General features: G+C 39.8%; 1 protein-coding gene across 1 annotated transcript in view; it reads right to left on the bottom strand.

The window, feature by feature from the left end:
* Nucleotides 1–18,433, bottom strand: part of ATG10 (autophagy related 10) — a 47,501-nt gene extending 29,068 nt beyond the window's left edge. The window contains exons 1-3 of the mRNA XM_077790456.1: nucleotides 18,323–18,433; nucleotides 16,381–16,506; nucleotides 11,151–11,270 (exon numbers count right to left, since the gene is read on the bottom strand). Coding sequence (XP_077646582.1) covers nucleotides 11,151–11,270; nucleotides 16,381–16,506; nucleotides 18,323–18,433 — 357 coding nt within the window. The remainder of the gene's footprint in view (nucleotides 1–11,150; nucleotides 11,271–16,380; nucleotides 16,507–18,322) is intronic.
* Between the last annotated feature and the right edge of the window lie 280 nt (nucleotides 18,434–18,713).

Raw genomic sequence — 18,713 nt, 5'->3', positions numbered from 1 at the left:
GACTCTGCTGAAAGGCCCAGATAACAACGTTTAATTCTTCCAACACACCTCCCTTCCAAAAAGATCAGTATTACCTACCAACATCCCAAAAGTATGGATTCACTGAGTAGGTAGGAGGGAAAACAAAAGCGTCACAAGCACTAACTGAAGTACTGATGAAGCTGAAAGATGGAATTTAGTTTGCTTAAGCTAGACACTTCATTCAGAATCATTAAATCATATTCAGGGCTAAAGTTCCAAATTGGCTGGTGAAGAAGTAACTGGTTTTGAAGGTCACCATAACCATCTATCCACATCTACACTGCTGCTGCCTGAACTCAAGCAGATAATATCTTAATTTAGAGATACTCAAAAGCACAAAACAACCTCAAGAGTACACTGTGGTGACAAACAGGATTTTAATCTTCAGAGCATTTCCAAAGGAATTGAGTCAAAAGCAGGCATAACCACTGGCTCCCACATACCTGCCTACGAGAGCTAAGCTTTCATCCTAAAAGCCCTGAGGCCCTCAAGGGCAGACCTGGTGGTTGGTATTTCAGACACTGCACCTGCAGCACATGGAAATACAGAAATGCCAGATCCTGCACTCAATACAGGCAGCACCAAACCTTTCCAGAAAATAAAAAAGCTGAAAAAGACAAAGGCACATCATGCAGCACCTGAAAATTTACATATACTGAAATTAATGTTTCCAAGGTCATCGCAACGCAGCCCAATACTGCTCACAATTTCTGAAATCAACACGAGATTTACATAAACGTACATCATTACATAACATTCAATTAAAACAGGCAGAATGCTGGGAATTCCTGTAATGCTTCCAGGAAAACTATTAATAAGTTAATCTACCTGCTCAACTCCGCAGGACTGAAGAGATTAATTTAAATTCTGGGATAGGATCATGTATGACAGGTGATGGCTAACCCATCTTGCTACAAACACATCACCAAAGACTACTGCTGTATGAACATGGTGACTTTAGATGTTCAGGGATGACCAAGAGTTGGACATTTTTGAGTGTTTTGTGCTCAGAAATTATATATTAATGCCTTTATCTCATAGTCTGGCAATAAGAAATGTGTCTTCATTTGCCTTAGGTCTTTAAACCATTCCTCTATCTCAAGAGTGACACCTTCCACTCAGTTGCTATCTCACCTTCCTGAAAAGTAACCAGTCCAGATGCAACAAAGAAAATAACCACCAAGATTCCAGGAAAAGAATGAAAACCAAGGCTGTAATGTTAGCTAACACAAGCCAGGAAATTTAAAGCGGAAATTGAAATTTCAGCCTGAGATAGACGTTTTGGCACAGATATTGCATGATTTTCCTTTGAGTATTGTCAGTCAAGATCCTCGCTCCTGGGACTACACCTTCACAGCACATTCCAAATATACACAACATGCGGAGACGCTTTGAGAGTTGATGGTATTTGCATTTGGACTGACATCTCCTTGTAATATGTTTGACACTGAGCACTTCTGCAACAAAGAACCGAGCCGCTTTCAACCCAAGTCTTTTCCAAAGAATAACGGGCAACTACACAAGAATGAATAAGTGAACAGTTTGCTACAGCAGTGAATGCCTCCGAAAACAGCAAGTTTGCAGGCACCAGATGGAAGAGAACATTATTGCAATTCCTGCATCCCATCGTGTAACAGCCAACAGAGCCGTTAACGCTTTCGGGTGATTTCTAAGCTTTTTAATGTGCTTTCCTTTGAGGGTGGCGGGTTTCTTTTGTGCCCTGTCAGTCTGCAAGCTAGGTTCAGCTGTCTGGGAAAGAAATTTTATTGGCAAGCGATCAAATAGGGAAAAACACAAAATACAGATGGAAACACTAATGATCATATTACAAAAATCACTAGATGGACACAAAGCTTATGTTATAAAGTACGACCTACAGCACAAGCCTTTTGTCTCTCAGCTTTCTCTCTCCCATACTAGACACGTCTGCCTTTCCACAACTTCACTGATCACTTATCCCAGAAAAATGTCTATCTCATGATCTCAGAAAAATGTCTATCTCATGATCTCAACAAGTTCATACACTTTATTGTTTTCCTTTTCAAACAGGAAACTTAAATCTTATTTAGTGTACAACATTATACCTTCCTCAGAATTCAGAGGAAAACAGAGGTAAGAGATGTTTGAGTCAACTCAAATAATTCACTTTCATTGCTACCACCATGATCATCATGAGAAAGCCACCCATTAAGTGAAATACTCCCAGTTACATCCATTTATGCCAAGAAGTGTATTTTCCATTCCCAAACATTAATGTCCCCTGTGCTCAGGATGTGCTCTCAGTATCTTGCACTCAGTAGAAATGAGTGTCTCATTTAAAAAGTCCGTGAGCATGTCCAAGTGCTGTCTGAACTAGTCCCTGGCAAACTAGGACAGAAAGATTACACAACATTAACAAACCTAATTCAAGTGAAAAAAAAAAACCTGGTCTGTATTAAAGATCTATTGTCTTGCTCATTCAGGAAAACACCTGTATCATAGAAGTTGACAGAACCAAACTAATTCCTGCCATATACTGGAATAAAAATTTTGAAATTGGGGCATTCATAATCACGTTAGAACTGAATTTTAGCACTCTGCATTGGCAGCATAATGTTGAGTACCAGTGCAGCAGGAAAAAAGTCTTATGTTATATACACACTTTATATATAGACATGTTTTTAAAGTATATATATTAAGTCTTGAGTCCTACAAAGTAAAAAAGCAGTGTCTTCTCTCTGTGTGTTAGTCTATATAGGGAAAAATAAGATATTTTTATGACTCATTAAAAATAATTTGTAACTCTAGAACACATTTTCCTGCACAAGTTCCTAAGTTTCAGTGAACTTCAATGCTCTTCAGTTATATCTAGAAAGGACTTGACCTCAAAATCACACACTGATTACACAATGTAAGTCTATAATGTTCTCAAGAAACACCACATTCTGACCTCAAGAAAACAGCTAAATTGCTTTATTTACAATATTAATAGAAACCCGCAGTGGCTGCTTCTTAATTAATAAGGCTAACAACGATTTACGGTACAGGAAATCTTATCACGCAGGGGGGAAAAGAAAGTATGAGATTGCCATTTTTTTCAAGAGCAGAAAATCACAACCATTCTTTGTAACAAAGGGAAGAAAAGCATTTCTTCATGTATCTTGAGAGTTGAGAGACAATGAGAGTGAGATGGTGTTGGGAAGGAAACAAAACGCACAGTTGGACCTCACAGCTAAAAGGACAATAACCATGAATTTTCCACAAAGCAGCAACATATTGAAGTTTGGCCATTTCGCCTGGCTCTCAGGAAGCCACTCTGAGGCCCTAAATCTGCAATATTCTCTCTGAGCCAACACGACCTGTGTGCTGCAGGCGAGCAATCCAAACACACTGAAAGATAATCATATGACACTGCTAAAAACACAGGCACTTGGCCAAAATAAAAGCATTGTTCCCATACAGATGAGCATCATCATCCCCAGAAAATTAGAGCATAACATTGAACCAGTACAATTTAATTTAAGGGAAACAAAAGCAGGCATATATGCAAGGCTGGAAACACAAACTGTTTTGAGGTTCACCATTAAAAGTAAAATGCTAACAACTGACCAAATTGTGATTTTGTTTCTATTGTGGTAAAATAGTATTGACACACACTACAGTGTCGTGTCTCTCATTTGTGAATTAATGTCATTAAGTATTTGAAAATGTGTATTTATCTACAAAATTTACCTACACCTGGCATAGTTAGGTTGTTACAAACATACTGGAGATTTCCTTTCAGAAATGCAAGAATATTAAGACTACTCTTTCTGTGATATTTAACATCACACCTCAATGCATGTGATTGGAGAAAAAATCCTTCTGCAATGTGTATATTTCAGTGATTAAACAACTCTGAGCACCTATGACCAATATGAATTGTGTTCCACTGCATCCTAATGTGCCTTTATATCAAAACTACATAAAAGTTGGGGAATTTAGAACCCCCCCCAAAGTCTTCATTCCTGTTATCCCCAGGCACACAGCATTGCTTAGGATATGTCACAGTGGTACTGTGTTACAACATGCTTTAGTTCAATGTATTAAATAAAAGGAAGCCAAAGTGTGGCCAAATGTGCCAACATAAGCGCTGTTGATATGGGCACCAGTTCAGGATCTCCTCCATTCATGGCATTTTGAACATTTTTTGAGGAGGAAAAAAGAGAGAGAGAGAGAAGGTGAACAATATAATAAAGGAAAAATGTCTTTTCAAAACTGTCTCTCCTATTAAGACCACACCAGTAATATTTTTTAAATTGGAAACTGAAAATGAGATTTTAATTTCCCACAAGCCTTTCCACTAATAAAAATGCAGAAGCTGGGATCTCTTGATGTTTTGCCCAGCTATCAAGGCATGCCAAGCATTGAAACATTTGATGGAAGAGTCACCAAGACTTGTAAAAAATCATATTAACCCAACAAGCTGAAAGGGGAAGCACACAATCCACACAGGTGAGTGACTGTGTGGTCTATATATCTCTGATACTGCTGCTGTATATGTAATTACACACAGTTCTAAGGTAAATTAACACAATTTACTGCGTGAAGACAACCACAGTTCAAGTCCACTCTGGCACAACTTTTAAAAACTATTTTTTTACAATCTCATAATAATGACTTACTGTACAAAGAAACCCCAGCAAAATGTACTTTTATGACATTAAATTAAACTAGAATTATTTAATTAAATTTTAATTTGAAGAATTAAAAAAGTGTAATTTTGATCTTGTCTAGATGCTCTAAAAGCTCCGTACAGATTTTTCAAAACACCTTTCCAGACATCATGAGAAAATGCACTAAATGGAAACAAAACAACTAAATGGAAACAAAACAACAATACCCCTGTTAATATCTAAACCACAGGATCACCAGGACAAAACGGTGAGCTTATAAATAGCTTTGTCTCTGGCATTACTACTCTCCCAAAGTTTGAATTCTGGGAAAATCACCCTCACTTCCCACAGCCTCAGAGTGTGCTCCAGAGGAAATGAAGGTTTATTTACTGCAGAAGAAAGACATTGTGCTGGAATGACATCATGCCTTCAACCAGGGTGACTCCAACTAAGCTGTCACATTCAGTTACCAAACCTTAATTAGAGCATCTTTTCCCGGGTCTGATGTAGCATTATTTTCTAATATTAAGTGACAGCTCTGAATACCAAGATGGCAGATAAAAAGTTGAAATCACTCCATGCTAACATCTAAACAGAAAATGAGTCACTTTTGGGGGGTCATACAAAGTGCTTCTTGAGCTCTCCCGAAAGCATCATAATTAGTTTATATACCTGCTTTTGGTATATTTCCTAAGATTTGTGGAAAGTTATTAGTGGGTAAAACAGAACAGCAATCAAAGAATGTGCAAGATAGAGAATTCAGATCAGGGTCCCACCACCCTCAACGACAGTCAAGCCAACAGCATGTCATCAAAGCTGTTGGAAACTAAATGTAACTACTGCTAGCAAGATTTGCCAGGATTCCAACGTGACACGCAGAAAATGATGCACAAAGGTCTGTGTGTGGGAGACAAAAACCTCCCGTGCCTCCAGAACTTTACAGGAGCAGAAGCATTCAAACCTCCTCTTTGAAGACTCAGGCATCCCATCACAGAAAGAGCCCCAAAGCAGGACTGGGACTCAGGTGGCTTCTGTCTCAGGAATTCTGCTTTTTCTGAGGGCTCTACAGGGCAAGGAAAGGGGGTAATGTCTACACCAAAATTCCTTCCAACCTTGATATTTCTGAACAATGCCATTATTTTGCCAAGCCTTTCCATGCAGACAACAGTTAATAAATTCCACACTGGAATATTTTCCTGTGGTTTAATAAAAGCTAATTCCACGTTCAGATTAATAGATTTTTAAGCAAAATCATGAGGATCTTCACTGTGTTTTTGCAATACGCTTTAGAACTCTTCAGCAGAAGTGGTTTCTGGATTTATTTTTTACAGGTCTCCATTTGGGTTTCATTTCTGTAACATTTGAAAACAGTGCTGGTACATGACCAACTTCACTGCTCTTGAGCCCAACACATTTACTACAAACTGATGGTTTGGGTATGCAATACTTGATTTTCTTCCTCTTTATTAAGGTACTTCCATTATTTCCTGCAGTGAATGCTGGATTCTATTAAATGTATTTACATTTTTTTCCTTAAGCACTGTTTGCTGGGTTTTCACCTAACCATCCAACAAATACTGTGGTTATGCAAATGTTTACACTGCGTTCATCTCATTTATTTTAGCACAGAAAAAAGAAAAAAAAAAAACCAAAAAAAAAAAGGAGCTGTTCCTAATTGTAAAAATACTGGATTTGTTTAGAGAAAAAATTATTAATAAGTGCTAAAAATTGTCATTTTCTATTTTCTACAAACTTAAAAGCACAGCTGAACAGAAAATTATGGAATTACAATGTTTAAGAAAGATGTCAGACTCATTCCCACATCCCCCATCAGGCAGATCCTCATCAACACTCATGAACAGCTGCCAGCAAAGGTGGAGCCCACAATGCAGCAAATGCATAACTTCGTCAGTTTTTGCTGGGGCCCAGTGCTTGTTTTCCAAAGGCAGTATCAGGTATGAACAGACCTTCAGCATTCCCAACCTGCCCACTCCTTTATAAAGTGGCAGTGGCTCCAGCTCCAGGAATGGTTCCATGCTGACTCACTTCTTCTGCAATACCCAGAGGAGCTGAGACAAACCACACACTGAGAATTATTACTCCAAGTTATTGCTTCCCTTGGGCTATTTGAATAACAAACAAAGAGAACGCATAAAGTGGATCCAGATTTTCCCATTTTACTCGTTCAGAGTATAAGCTCTTTGAGGCAGGAGAACTACCTTCACTTTGAATCTTGTACAGTATTTTTCACTTTATCAACAATTCATGCAATAATGTATGTAACTGTTCTGTCCTTGCTAGAAAAGAAGACACAGTCCCATGTTCACTGATAAAGACCCTGACAGATGTCCTGGGAGGACAGATTTGATTTGGATCAAGAAAAAAATACATACTGAAGATTGCTGTTGAATTAGCCAGAACGTTTTATGGTGGTTACACAAGATTTATGCTGTCTGTGGAAAAGTACAGATGACACTCAGCTGGCATAAAGTCAGAACGGCTCAGAAAGACAACAACTGATTCAATAAAAATTTAACCAGAACAAAATGGCAACTTAAAAAATTTCAAATGGTGCCTGTTTGTTCTCTCTGTCCTTTGCTTTGCATCTCAGGCTATATTTATTCTTTTGAAAGAGACTCTAAAATGTTTATGACTTTTCAGCTCATATCCAAGGGAGTGAATCTCATCTTACTGGTCGGAAGGGCATCCTCTACCAACTTGGCCTAAAGTTTATCATCTGTCACAATGTCATTAGTAGTTTCTGTTTACCAATCAGAATGTTGAAATAAACATTGTGATTAAAGTAAAACCACAAGAAAGAGGATAGCATACCAGAAGAACAGTGTGAATCCTCTTCCAGGAGGATGGAAAAATAGGGTCTGCCTAAGACAGGATCCCCAGACACCTCATTAAGATAAACAGCTTGACAACTGAGACACTGCCAAGTATAAAAAGCCAAACTTCCTTAAACTGTCTTTAAGTTGTTACTTCACAAAACACAATCCTCAACTAAGTATGAGCTCCACCATCAAAGTGAAATCTCAGCTCCAGTGAAGACAGCAGCACAAATTCCCTGTGCTGTAAGGAGCCCAGAGCCACCTTTTGTTGTAGGGGGCTCACATGACAACATGCAGGCACCTACAGCCACATAGCTTAACCTTGATCACCCCTGAGGAAAAACACACACTTTTAGACTCATCCTCTCTTACAGGAGACATCTAAAATAGGTCAACTGATTTATACCCAAAAATGCTTTTTTACCTCCTCAGGCTGAAACAAAGATTTAAGTGACAAGCTCTATATTGCAGATACCTAAAATAAGCAGAAAGAAACCCACATAGAATTTTATTCTTGGTTTTCAGATGAAAACACAACTTGTATAAAAGGAACCAGCACATAATATAGAGTGCTCTGTGGAAAAGACCAGAATACAAAGTTATTAATCACTCCTTCACCAGGAAGGCTCCTGGTATTTACAGAGCAATCAATGAAATGGAAAGTTGGAAACATTAACTGTCCGTGCTAATCAGTGAGGTGAAACAAATTCCAAGTAAATTGGTCAAGTTTCCAGTAGATGCCACAAGATTAGCAGAGTTTTGACACTGTGATAACCGATAATTGATTTTCTATTTGGATAAAGTTACTTCGGGCTATTTGTGTATTTTTTTTTATTGTATCATTAAGTTTCAGTGTTTCTTCACAGACTAAAAATGAGTAGAACAATGATATTTTTGTCCTTCCGCAAAATTTAATCATCCCAAGTGTACCCCAAAGTTTAAACATCCTAAGTGTACCCCACTGCAACAGGATATATTTATGCTTTATTCCACATCGCCTCCTCCCTGATGTGTCTTGGGTTCAATCCTTACACAGGAGTTAAATCCTCACTATGGATAACTTTCCCATAACTTCACTTCAAAAATCTGTCTTCTGATTTTCCTCCAAATGTTCACCTCACCTGCCAAAACTAACATTGTATTTCTAACCTTCGAACTGGATTTCCAGGATGAGGGGAGGAAAATCTTCTGGCCTCTTATACCCTGGCATACTCCACACCACAGTCTTTTTTTATTTGTGCCAACACTGATTGTTCCTAACAATGAATGTTGATTACTCAGATCTTAATTTCCATGTTTTTCCTTTCTTACTGTTCCTGTTAATTATATTATTATATGCATATGCATCGTATCTACCACACCTTGGAGGAGATCAGATTAGACAGATGGAAATATTCCAGTAAGATACAAATAATAGAGATACAATACAGAAAAATCAAGATCATAACAGTAATTCTGGAACTGAAAATTGAGAAATATGCAACTATCAGTCAATGGCTGATATTTTTTAAACAAAATAAATTTTATTTCCTATTTAGAGCTTTTTTATGCTCCAAATATATAAAAATAAAATTTATTAATTAAAAAAAAATATTGAATGGATATACCGAGAAGAAACCTTTCCAATTTCCACCAAGACCACAATTTTTGCTTTTCATCAGAATGTATATAACTTATTCAAACAGATTGCAGCAATTCAGTAACACCATGTGATTTATGGGTACAACATATCTTAAAACTAAAAAAAACCCCAAACCCTAACACCTATTTAAATAACAGATTGTTATTAGAGTGGAATTGGTCTCTAGCACTCAGTATCTGTGAAAAAGAACATGCATCTTACACAGGAACTACTCTGCCAAAGAAAATATAACCTCTCTACGGCCACCATTTTCATATTTCTTACTGTTAAACACACAGCTTTACTCTACACATCCAAAGCAAATTTTGTTTTCCTATTTGATAGATTAAATAACTTTAATACTCTGGTTACTCTCAGCTCAATGTAGAATGCAAATTTTACATCATCTCTATTAGGCATTGAATATTTTGGAGAAGACATTAATTATTTTTCTTATGGTTTTATAACCTCCATAGTGTTCTCAGATCTTTCTCGTGTTTCACTCTTCATCTTTATTGCTCCTACATGACAGGCTCCTTCTCCAAAAGGGTCCTTCCAACCTGCACATTACTGTGGCTCAAAACAGAGAAATCTTCCCGAATATCTTCAGGACTACACACTTCAGTGTCTTGATAAAACATAAAGTTTGGCCTGGAAGCTTATTTCAGTGTATTTTTTATTATAATATTTCACTGTATTTAACATTTCAGTATGTTAGAGATTCTGAAGTCTTCTTTGTTTTATGATATTTTCTGTAACTGACACCAGAAGGACTCAATAGCTTTTACAGGTGTTCTTTTAAAATGCACTCTGTAATGAAGACTTGATTCATTATTTAAGGGGAAAAAAAAGGTCACAATAATCAAAAGCAATTTTCAGTATAAACAGTAATCTGTTGTTAGAAGTCAGGACTGAAGTATACAAACACTGTTGTTAATGACAATTAAATAACAACCCCTGAAGCATTGATACTCACCTTCTTTTTATAAAATACTAGAATATAATTTAAAGAAAAACTTGAAAAATGCCTCATCTATTCATTAAATGACTTGGATATCTGTCCCTCTTTAAAATGCAGCTGAAACCTGTGAGTGAGCTCAAAAATCAGAAGAAATTACTGTATCACAGACTAACAGCACAATTGTTTTAAGTGCCATTTCCTTCAGAAACCAGGCCAAAAGAATACTCATTTCAGACCAGACATGTCTTAAATGCACCAGAGTCTCAGTGGGAAAAAAAAAACAAAAACACAGGGTGCTGATGGAAAAAAGGAAAGAAATTGCAGAAAAATATAACTGCAAAGTTTACCACCTATTCAACAGCTTATAGCATACAGAACACCTTACTTTCAATCTATTATAACCCAAGATCTATTTTCTTATTTATTGGTAACAGCATAACAAGGGAGGGAATCCCTATCATTTATATCCTGATTAGTCAATAATTCGGAGATCTAATGAAGACTCGAGCAAGCAAGTAATTATTCAGATCAGTCCGAGCAGAGTTTAAGGAACAGTTTTCATTTTTCTGGAAGACAGACATTTATTCTCCTTCAGGAACATCTCATTGCCCACCACCAGTTTCAAAAAATTGCTCAGTCTTTAAGTCAGTTCCACAGTAGAAAAGTAGCCACTGACTATAGAAGTCTTACTCAATAAATACAATTTCAAATAAGTATTAACCTCAAAGTTTCCTTTATTCTTTTAACGTCTAGGATAAATAAATCTTGATTTTTCCCAACACACACATACAAAAAAAGTTTTCTTAGTGAATCAAAATGCTAAGAAATATTCTGTGAGGAGAACACCTACATAAAGAATGCTAGCATCTTTTTCATTTCTTCCCAATTTTCATCACCAATACAGCTGTACATCTCAATGAGGTATATTAATTAGTTTTTCTGTAACTACAGGACAATTAATTAAAAGCCACTGGTAACTTCAGATCTGAAGTCTTCCTGGAAGGACTTACTAGCATAGTGGTTTTTAATTTTATTACTTATTTTATAAACACGCAAGTTCAAAAATCTGTACTTACTTCTACATGTACAAATAACATTTGTTCAGTGTTATCGTTGTTTTTCTCCTTGAGGTCTGGTGGGACGTGTCTGTTTCTTACTTGGAAATGTGTCTTACTAAGATAACCATCACCAAGGTCCTGCGTTCAGAAAAAGAGAAAGAAAAAAGAAATTTTCTGTAACCAAAATGGTAAATGCCTTCACTGTTCTAGAAAATAAACAGAGCATGGTATTTAGGCACAGGCTCCAAGTCTTTTTATAGGCACTGAAGATTGCAGTGCTCCTCAGCACCTTCTCACAGATAGTTTACACCAGTTCTTGGTGTTGAAGTAAGTCAAAGACCTCAACAGCAAAAATAAAGTTTAATATAGCTATTAATGGAACAAGACAACTGCACCCTGGGGATCAGGATAAGTGCCAAAGAACGGGAAGGCAGTGCACCAAGGTGATGAGGAGATGAGGAACTATTAACGATTTTGGCCTATTTCAAAGCATTCATGCCAGGATTAACTTCCCAACTCTTGCAAAGCTGGTTTGGTTTTGCTCTGTTTCCCCCTCTAACTTTACAAAGTTCTGAAAACAGAACAAAATAAAACCACTTCAGAATTTATGTATGCAGAGTCACAACTTGTTTCTTTCTCTTGATCACTTCTGAGGTCAAACGTAAGAAAAAACAGACAAAGCTGTGCCTTCTCCCTGTTCACATTTTATCATTTTGCTTCCCAGGCCACACAGCCCACAATTATTCCTTGTACAGTCCCAGAGTGGGAGAAGAAAGGTTTAGGAGTTTTCCTGTATTACTGGCCTGTCTACCTGCATATTTTATTTTTCCTAATTAGGAGCAAGAGGAGAGAAAACATTTAGTAAGAGGTACACTCTGAAAGGAAGAAAGCATGTACAGAACACAAAGAACAGTAATTGCACATTGAGGATTTGTTTCTTAAAGGAAACAAATAAATTGGGAGTTTATTAGCTGTTCCATTACATTTTATTTTAGACAAACAGAGAGCATATGCACAACATCTGATGAAAAAGGAGTCTATTCAAAACAGTCTCACTACAAAATTCATTAACATAGCATTAAATTTCTTGACAAGACTGAAAATTTAACTATGATTTAACTCCTTGGTTAATTTGTCTTTGCTGACACAGTTAATGCCATTTATTTTTACCTTTAAATCATCACAGGTTTTATACTGACACGCTAGTTCTCTCTTTCCAAAGACACGTAGATTAAATGTACCTTCAAAATCTACTATGAGTTACTTGTTTACTTTGCTGTGATCAAGTTTCACGCATTTAAAAAAGGATAATGCTCTCTACATGTACTTTTTCCATTGATTTTTAAGCATGAATAACAGTATAGGCAATCACATTGCTCACTTTTCCTACTCTATGCCTTGTTTTTTCAACAAATCTCACTATGAGCAGCAACCCACCAAACTTCCCTGCAAGTCCTTGCTGCAGAGCTGAGTGCAGCCTGTGCGGGGAGGATGGATGGATGGATGGATGGATGGATGGATGGATGGATGGATGGATGGATAGATGGATGGATAGATGGATGGACGGATGATGGATGGATGATGGATGGATGATGGATGGATGGATGGATGATGGATGGATGATGGATGGATGGATGGATGGATAGATGGATGGATGGGATGGATGGATGGATGGATGATGGATGGATGATGGATGGATGATGGATGGATAGATGGATGGATGGATGGATGGACGGATGATGGATGGATGATGGATGGATGATGGATGGATGGATGGATGGATAGATGGATGGATGGATGGATGATGGATGGATGATGGATGGATGATGGAGGATGGATGATGGATGAATGGATGGATGGATGGACGGATGGATGGACGGATGGATGGATGGATGGATGGGTGATGGATGGGTGATAGATGGGTGATGGATGGATGGATGATGGATGGATGGATGGATGGATGGATGGATGGATGGATGATGGATGGATGGATGGATGGATGGATGGACGGATGGATGGACGGATGGATGGATGGATGGATGGGTGATGGATGGGTGATAGATGGGTGATGGATGGATGGATGATGGATGGATGGATGGATGGATGGATGGATGGATGGATGATGGATGGATGGATGGATGGATGGATGATGGATGGATGATGGATGGATGATGGATGGATGATGGATGGATGGATGGATGGATGATGGATGGATGGATGGATGGACGGATGGGATGGATGGATGGACGGATGGATGGACGGATGGATGGGTGATAGATGGGTGATGGATGGATGGATGGATGGATGGATGGATGGATGGATGATGGATGGGTGATGGATGGATGGATGGATGGATGGATGGATGGATGGATGATGGATGGATGGATGGAGGATGGATGGATGGAGGATGGGTGGATGGGTGGATGGATGGATGGATGGATGGATGGATGTTGGATGGACGGATGGATGGACGGATGGATGGGTGATAGATGGGTGATGGATGGATGATGGATGGATGGATGATGGATGGATGGATGGATGGATGGATGGATGGATGGATGGATGGATGGATGGATGGATGGATGGATGGATGATGGATGGATGGATGGATGATGGATGGATGATGGATGGATGGATGGATGATGGATGGATGGATGGATGGAGGATGGAGGATGGATGGAGGATGGGTGGATGGATGGATGGATGGGTGGATGGATGATGGATGGATGGATGGATGGATGTTGGATGGATGGATGGATGGATGGATGGATGGATGTTGGATGGATGGATGAAGGATGGATGGAGGATGGGTGGATGGGTGGATGGATGGATGGATGGATGGATGATGGATGGACGGATGGATCCAGCAGTCTCTGTAGCTGCATATCAGAGCAGTCAGGAAGGAGCAGCAGCCCTCCTGCTGCACTCTGTAGTGTTTTGTGCTCTTCCATACCCCCATAAATCACAGCTGTAGCCAGAACCTTGATCCCACTTAACGTGCTAAGGGAGTCCCTTCCTACTACAGCTGTACCAAAAGCCAAAGGGAACTAATGCAGCTTTTGGTATGATCACCTGGATTAAGCTCCCTAAATATGAAACAAACATAAAGGGCCTCATTTGCTTCAGCTAAATCTCAACCTCCACAGCAAGATTTAACCATTCATCCTTAACAGCAGCACCCAAGTTCAGCTCCACCAGCTCCTGCAGTAGAGGTGCTCTTGGATTTTTTACAGCTTTCTTCCGGTGGGAAAAAAAATCCCAAACCAAGAAAACACATTATAAAAATAACATCATTTGGAACATTTCACTTACAGCTATAAATACAGGGTTCTGCCTGGGCCATGTGAGCTTATGTACCAAGAGCCAGCTCCACGAGAACAATGAGTATTTCATCATCTAAATTTAATCTCCACAGAAAACACGGCAACACAGGAACACAGTTCTACCAGCCTGGTTCACTTGTGTGGTCTCACTGCTATCAATGGGTCTATTCACGTGAGTCAGGAATGAGGAATGGGATCCAAGTGCATTACATCAGCAAAATTAAGAGTGCCCCAAACTACCCACAACATATATGCTGGTTAAATTTAAAAAATAAAAATAAAAATAAAAAAAAAGACAATGAGACATGTTGTTGAGGAAAAGCTTTCTTCCCAGACTCCACACTGTAAATGGATGGTCTCAACGGCCACGTTTTTATCACACACTGAAATCACAGAGTCGCCAACTTGGCCCATTAAAAGAAGAAAACAACCCTCTTAGAATTTTTTTATATGAGAACAAAAATCTATCTCATTCTGCTATTTCCAGCAAAGCTTCTTATTTCACAGAAAGTTCAGACTTTGACCCATGTATTAAATTCCCTGTAGAGGCTCAGAGCATCTTTCTTTGTTGAATAAATCCTCACAAATATAGCCTTGAACTGAAATCTAAAGTTTCAAATGGTTTTCTGTAAGAAAAGGTGCATTGTAACACTTGGCTAATATTTGCACTGTTATAAAAACTCCTAAATAGAACAAATCTAAAGTCCAAGGTCCTCCCTCTTACTGAAATTCTGATAGCCTGTGATGAAAGGGTTACAATTATTAATGTACAACTACACATGTAAAAATGATGGCAAACACTGGAAAATGTATGACTTTTCTCAAAAAAATTCATGAAAACATGGGAAACCACTGAAGCCATTATACTCCAAAAAAAAAAAAAAAAAAAAAAGCTAGAGTAGCAGATTTTCCACTATAGAAAGAAAATATGAAAAAGAGAACATGAAAACCTACATGATGCTGGAGAAAGCCAGCATGTATCAATACATCTTCATATTCTGTGACAATAAATTTTTAGGTACTGTATCAATATATATTTATACACTATAATACATATACTGAATAATTTGTGTAGCTATTCACATATTAGTTTGACATTATCCTGAGCAAAATAACAAAAGTCATGCTGAACTCTGTAAATGAAAAAATATGTATAGTAAAAGCATTTTTCTTAAAGAAAGCAGAATCTGTCAGTGTAATTTCAGAAGACATGTTTGGCTGATAAACATACAAGTTGGACATGCTCTGAATTCCCTAAAATATCTGTGGATTCCACAAGTGGAAATTTTAAAAAATTATAGCAATCCCACACTAATCTTCACATGCTACAGGATGAAAATTTATTAATTCAGAAATCTCAAAGTCTAACTTAAAAAATGGGGAAATCATCATAAAAGAAGTGATTCTAATGGGGTCCTTTGGGACTAGTCTTAGCCCTGTGCTATTTAAAATTTTGATTAGTGACCTAGAAACAATATGTAGGTATTATTGTAGAGGTTTGAAAGCTATGGAGAAGCGGCAAATAATGAGAATTGATCATTAATACTAGCAGATACTTCTGGTTTCTGTATGGAACTGACAGGTATTGTGATGAAAATACTAAGCTAAGGATCTAGAAAAAAAGCTATGTGCCATTTCAGCCTAAAGGGTTAAAGTGAACCCTGGATATAAAACCACACGAAGTTGCCCAGAGTAGGAGGGATTAAATTTCACATTCATAGTCTGGTCCTGCCCACGGATGAAAAAGGGTTTTGATAGATTGGCCAAGATTCAGAGATCCACAGCCCTCCTCAATACCTGCACTAGGCTAAGCCCTCACATCAACACACTTCTGCAGTTTAAAGGATGTTTCAGCTTGTGGTGGCTGTCAACAGCTCAGAAAGTCCACCAAGAGTTTCTAGAAGTCAACACTCTGATTGTTTTACCTTGCTAGTTCTCCACTCCCAGCCATCTCCTATCTGCTGCGAATGTTTAACAAAGTCTTCACAGCACTGCTTGAATCTTTTCTCCCCCAAAAAGAAGTCTTCTTCACCTGCCATGCTGCAGCACACCTGCAGAGCAAACCAAAGGTTAGTGCTGGCAGATGAGAACACCACCAAGAAGTTTCACTAATTCATAGCAACTGAACAGTAAAATAACAAAGCACAGGAGGAAAAAAACTATTGCTTTAAATAGCACAAAGACTTTTCTTCAATTCCATCACGGAATCATGGATTTGCAGAACAGCTGAGGCTGGAAGAGACCTCTGGAGACCTCTGGTCCATTCCCCCTGCCCTCAGCAGTATCAACTGCAGCAGGAAGCTCAGGGTGGTTTACATTTGGGTTTTGGTTATCTCCAAGGATGCAGATGCCACAGCCTCTCTAGGAAACCTATTTCGGTGCTCAATTACCACAACAGGGAACATTTTTACTTCTGTTTAACTGGAAGCATTTAACTATCAGTTTGTGCTTGCTGCCTCTTGTGTTGTCTCAACTGAAGGAAGTCTGGCTCCATCTTCTTTATTCCCTCCCACCACGTATTTATGGACATTCAGAAGATCCCACTGACCATTCTTTTCTCCAAGCTGATTTATCCCAGCTCTCTCAGCCTTGCCTTATACACCAAACACCCTTAACCATCTTTGGGGCCCCTTTGCTGGACTGTTTCCAGTATTGTGCTGTCTTCCCTGTACTAGGCAGCCCAGAGCTGCACTTTTAACATGTATTTCCTTAATAGTGCAGTGCAGCTCTTTTTGGCCTAAAAATATGGCTTCAAAATTTTCCCTGTCCTTCAAAGGGCTTTCTCACAGGATTTTAAAGATATTTTTTTTCTCAGAGAATTTGGTCATTTTTACTTAACCCCCTCTCTCTCCTTGCCCATTTCAATGAGGAAGTGTCACAAACACAGCTGGTTTAATGTGTTTGTGGAGATCAGGCAGCACTGCAGCACCACAAACAAACCACTGAATCACATAATGGTTTGGATGGAAAGAACCATAAAACTCTTCTTGTTTCATGGCAGGGACGCCTCCCACTGTCCCAGCTGCTCCAGCCCCAGTGTCCAACCTGGCCTTGGGCACTGCCAGGGATCCAGGGGCAGCCCCAGCTGCTCTGGGCACCTGTGCCAGGGCTGCCCACCCTGCCAGGAAGGATTTCTTCCCATAATCTACTCCAAACCTACTCTTTACAATTTTAAAGCCATTCCCCCTGTCCTGTCAGTGGCTATCACAACAATAACCTGTAGCCATTACAACCAGATCACACCTCTCCTTAACAAGAAATACAATTGACACAGCATCTCACGCAACGCTCATTATTTTTCAGTATTTGGCCCTGAGTCACATCATCATCCTGTCTGCCCATAACAAAAATTATTTATTAACACTCGAAACACATTACTCTCAACAGCAGTTAACCCAAGGCTCTGCGCCTCTTGGATGCCAGGAAAGGGGAAAAGCAGGAAACAGACAGTGCCGGTGTTTCTGCAATTCCCCTGATGGAGGAATGCAAATCACCCTCACAGAAAAACGTGAGGAGCGCAGAGCTCCCTCGCAGGGCTGAAACAGAGCTGTGTGCTTCTGGAACACGGCAGTGGAGAATCACCGAATCCCAAACCCCTGGGGCTGGAAGGCTCCTCTGGAGCTGCCTGAATTCCTTCATCACCATCCACTGCCTCCAGCTGAAGGAACGGACGGGATCCCCCCTCGGCTCCCTGCTCCACACTCCCTGACGGAGCCCCGAGCCGAGCGGCCCGTCCCTGCCCGGCTGCTCGGAGGCCCGCACACATTTTATTTATTTTTTTTCTCCTCTCCTGGGGTCTGCCCGGCCCCGGCGCACAGGGTCGGGGAGAGCGGGAGGGACCAGCCCCGCTCGCCGCCCCTCACGTACCGTGCGCTCCTCCTCCTTTTTCCTTTTCCTCCTCTTTTTCCTTTTCCTCCTCCTCCTCCTCCTCCTCCTCCCGCCGCCCCGGGCGCGCGCCGGCCCCGCCCCGCCGCGCATGCGCGGCACCGCCCCGCGCGCGGGGGCGGGAAAAGGGGGCGGGAAAAGGGGGCGGGAACGGGGCATGAGGGAGTGAGGGAATGGGGGAATGGGATGGGAAGGGTGAGGGGATTGAAGGGGATGAGGGAGTGCGGGAATGAGAGGAATGAGGAAATGAGGGAGCGAGGCGATGAGGGAGTGAGGGGATGAAGGAATTAGAAGGATGGGGGGATGAGGAAGTGAGGGAATGGGGGATGAGAGGGATGAGGGAGTGAGGGAATGAGAGGAATGAGGAAATGAG

The sequence above is a fragment of the Lonchura striata genome, chromosome Z (genome assembly GCF_046129695.1).
Source record: "Lonchura striata isolate bLonStr1 chromosome Z, bLonStr1.mat, whole genome shotgun sequence".
In the NCBI taxonomy this organism is placed as follows: domain Eukaryota; kingdom Metazoa; phylum Chordata; class Aves; order Passeriformes; family Estrildidae; genus Lonchura; species Lonchura striata.
The sequence above is the reverse complement of the archived record's forward strand: the minus strand, read 5'-3'. Positions and strand labels throughout refer to the sequence as shown.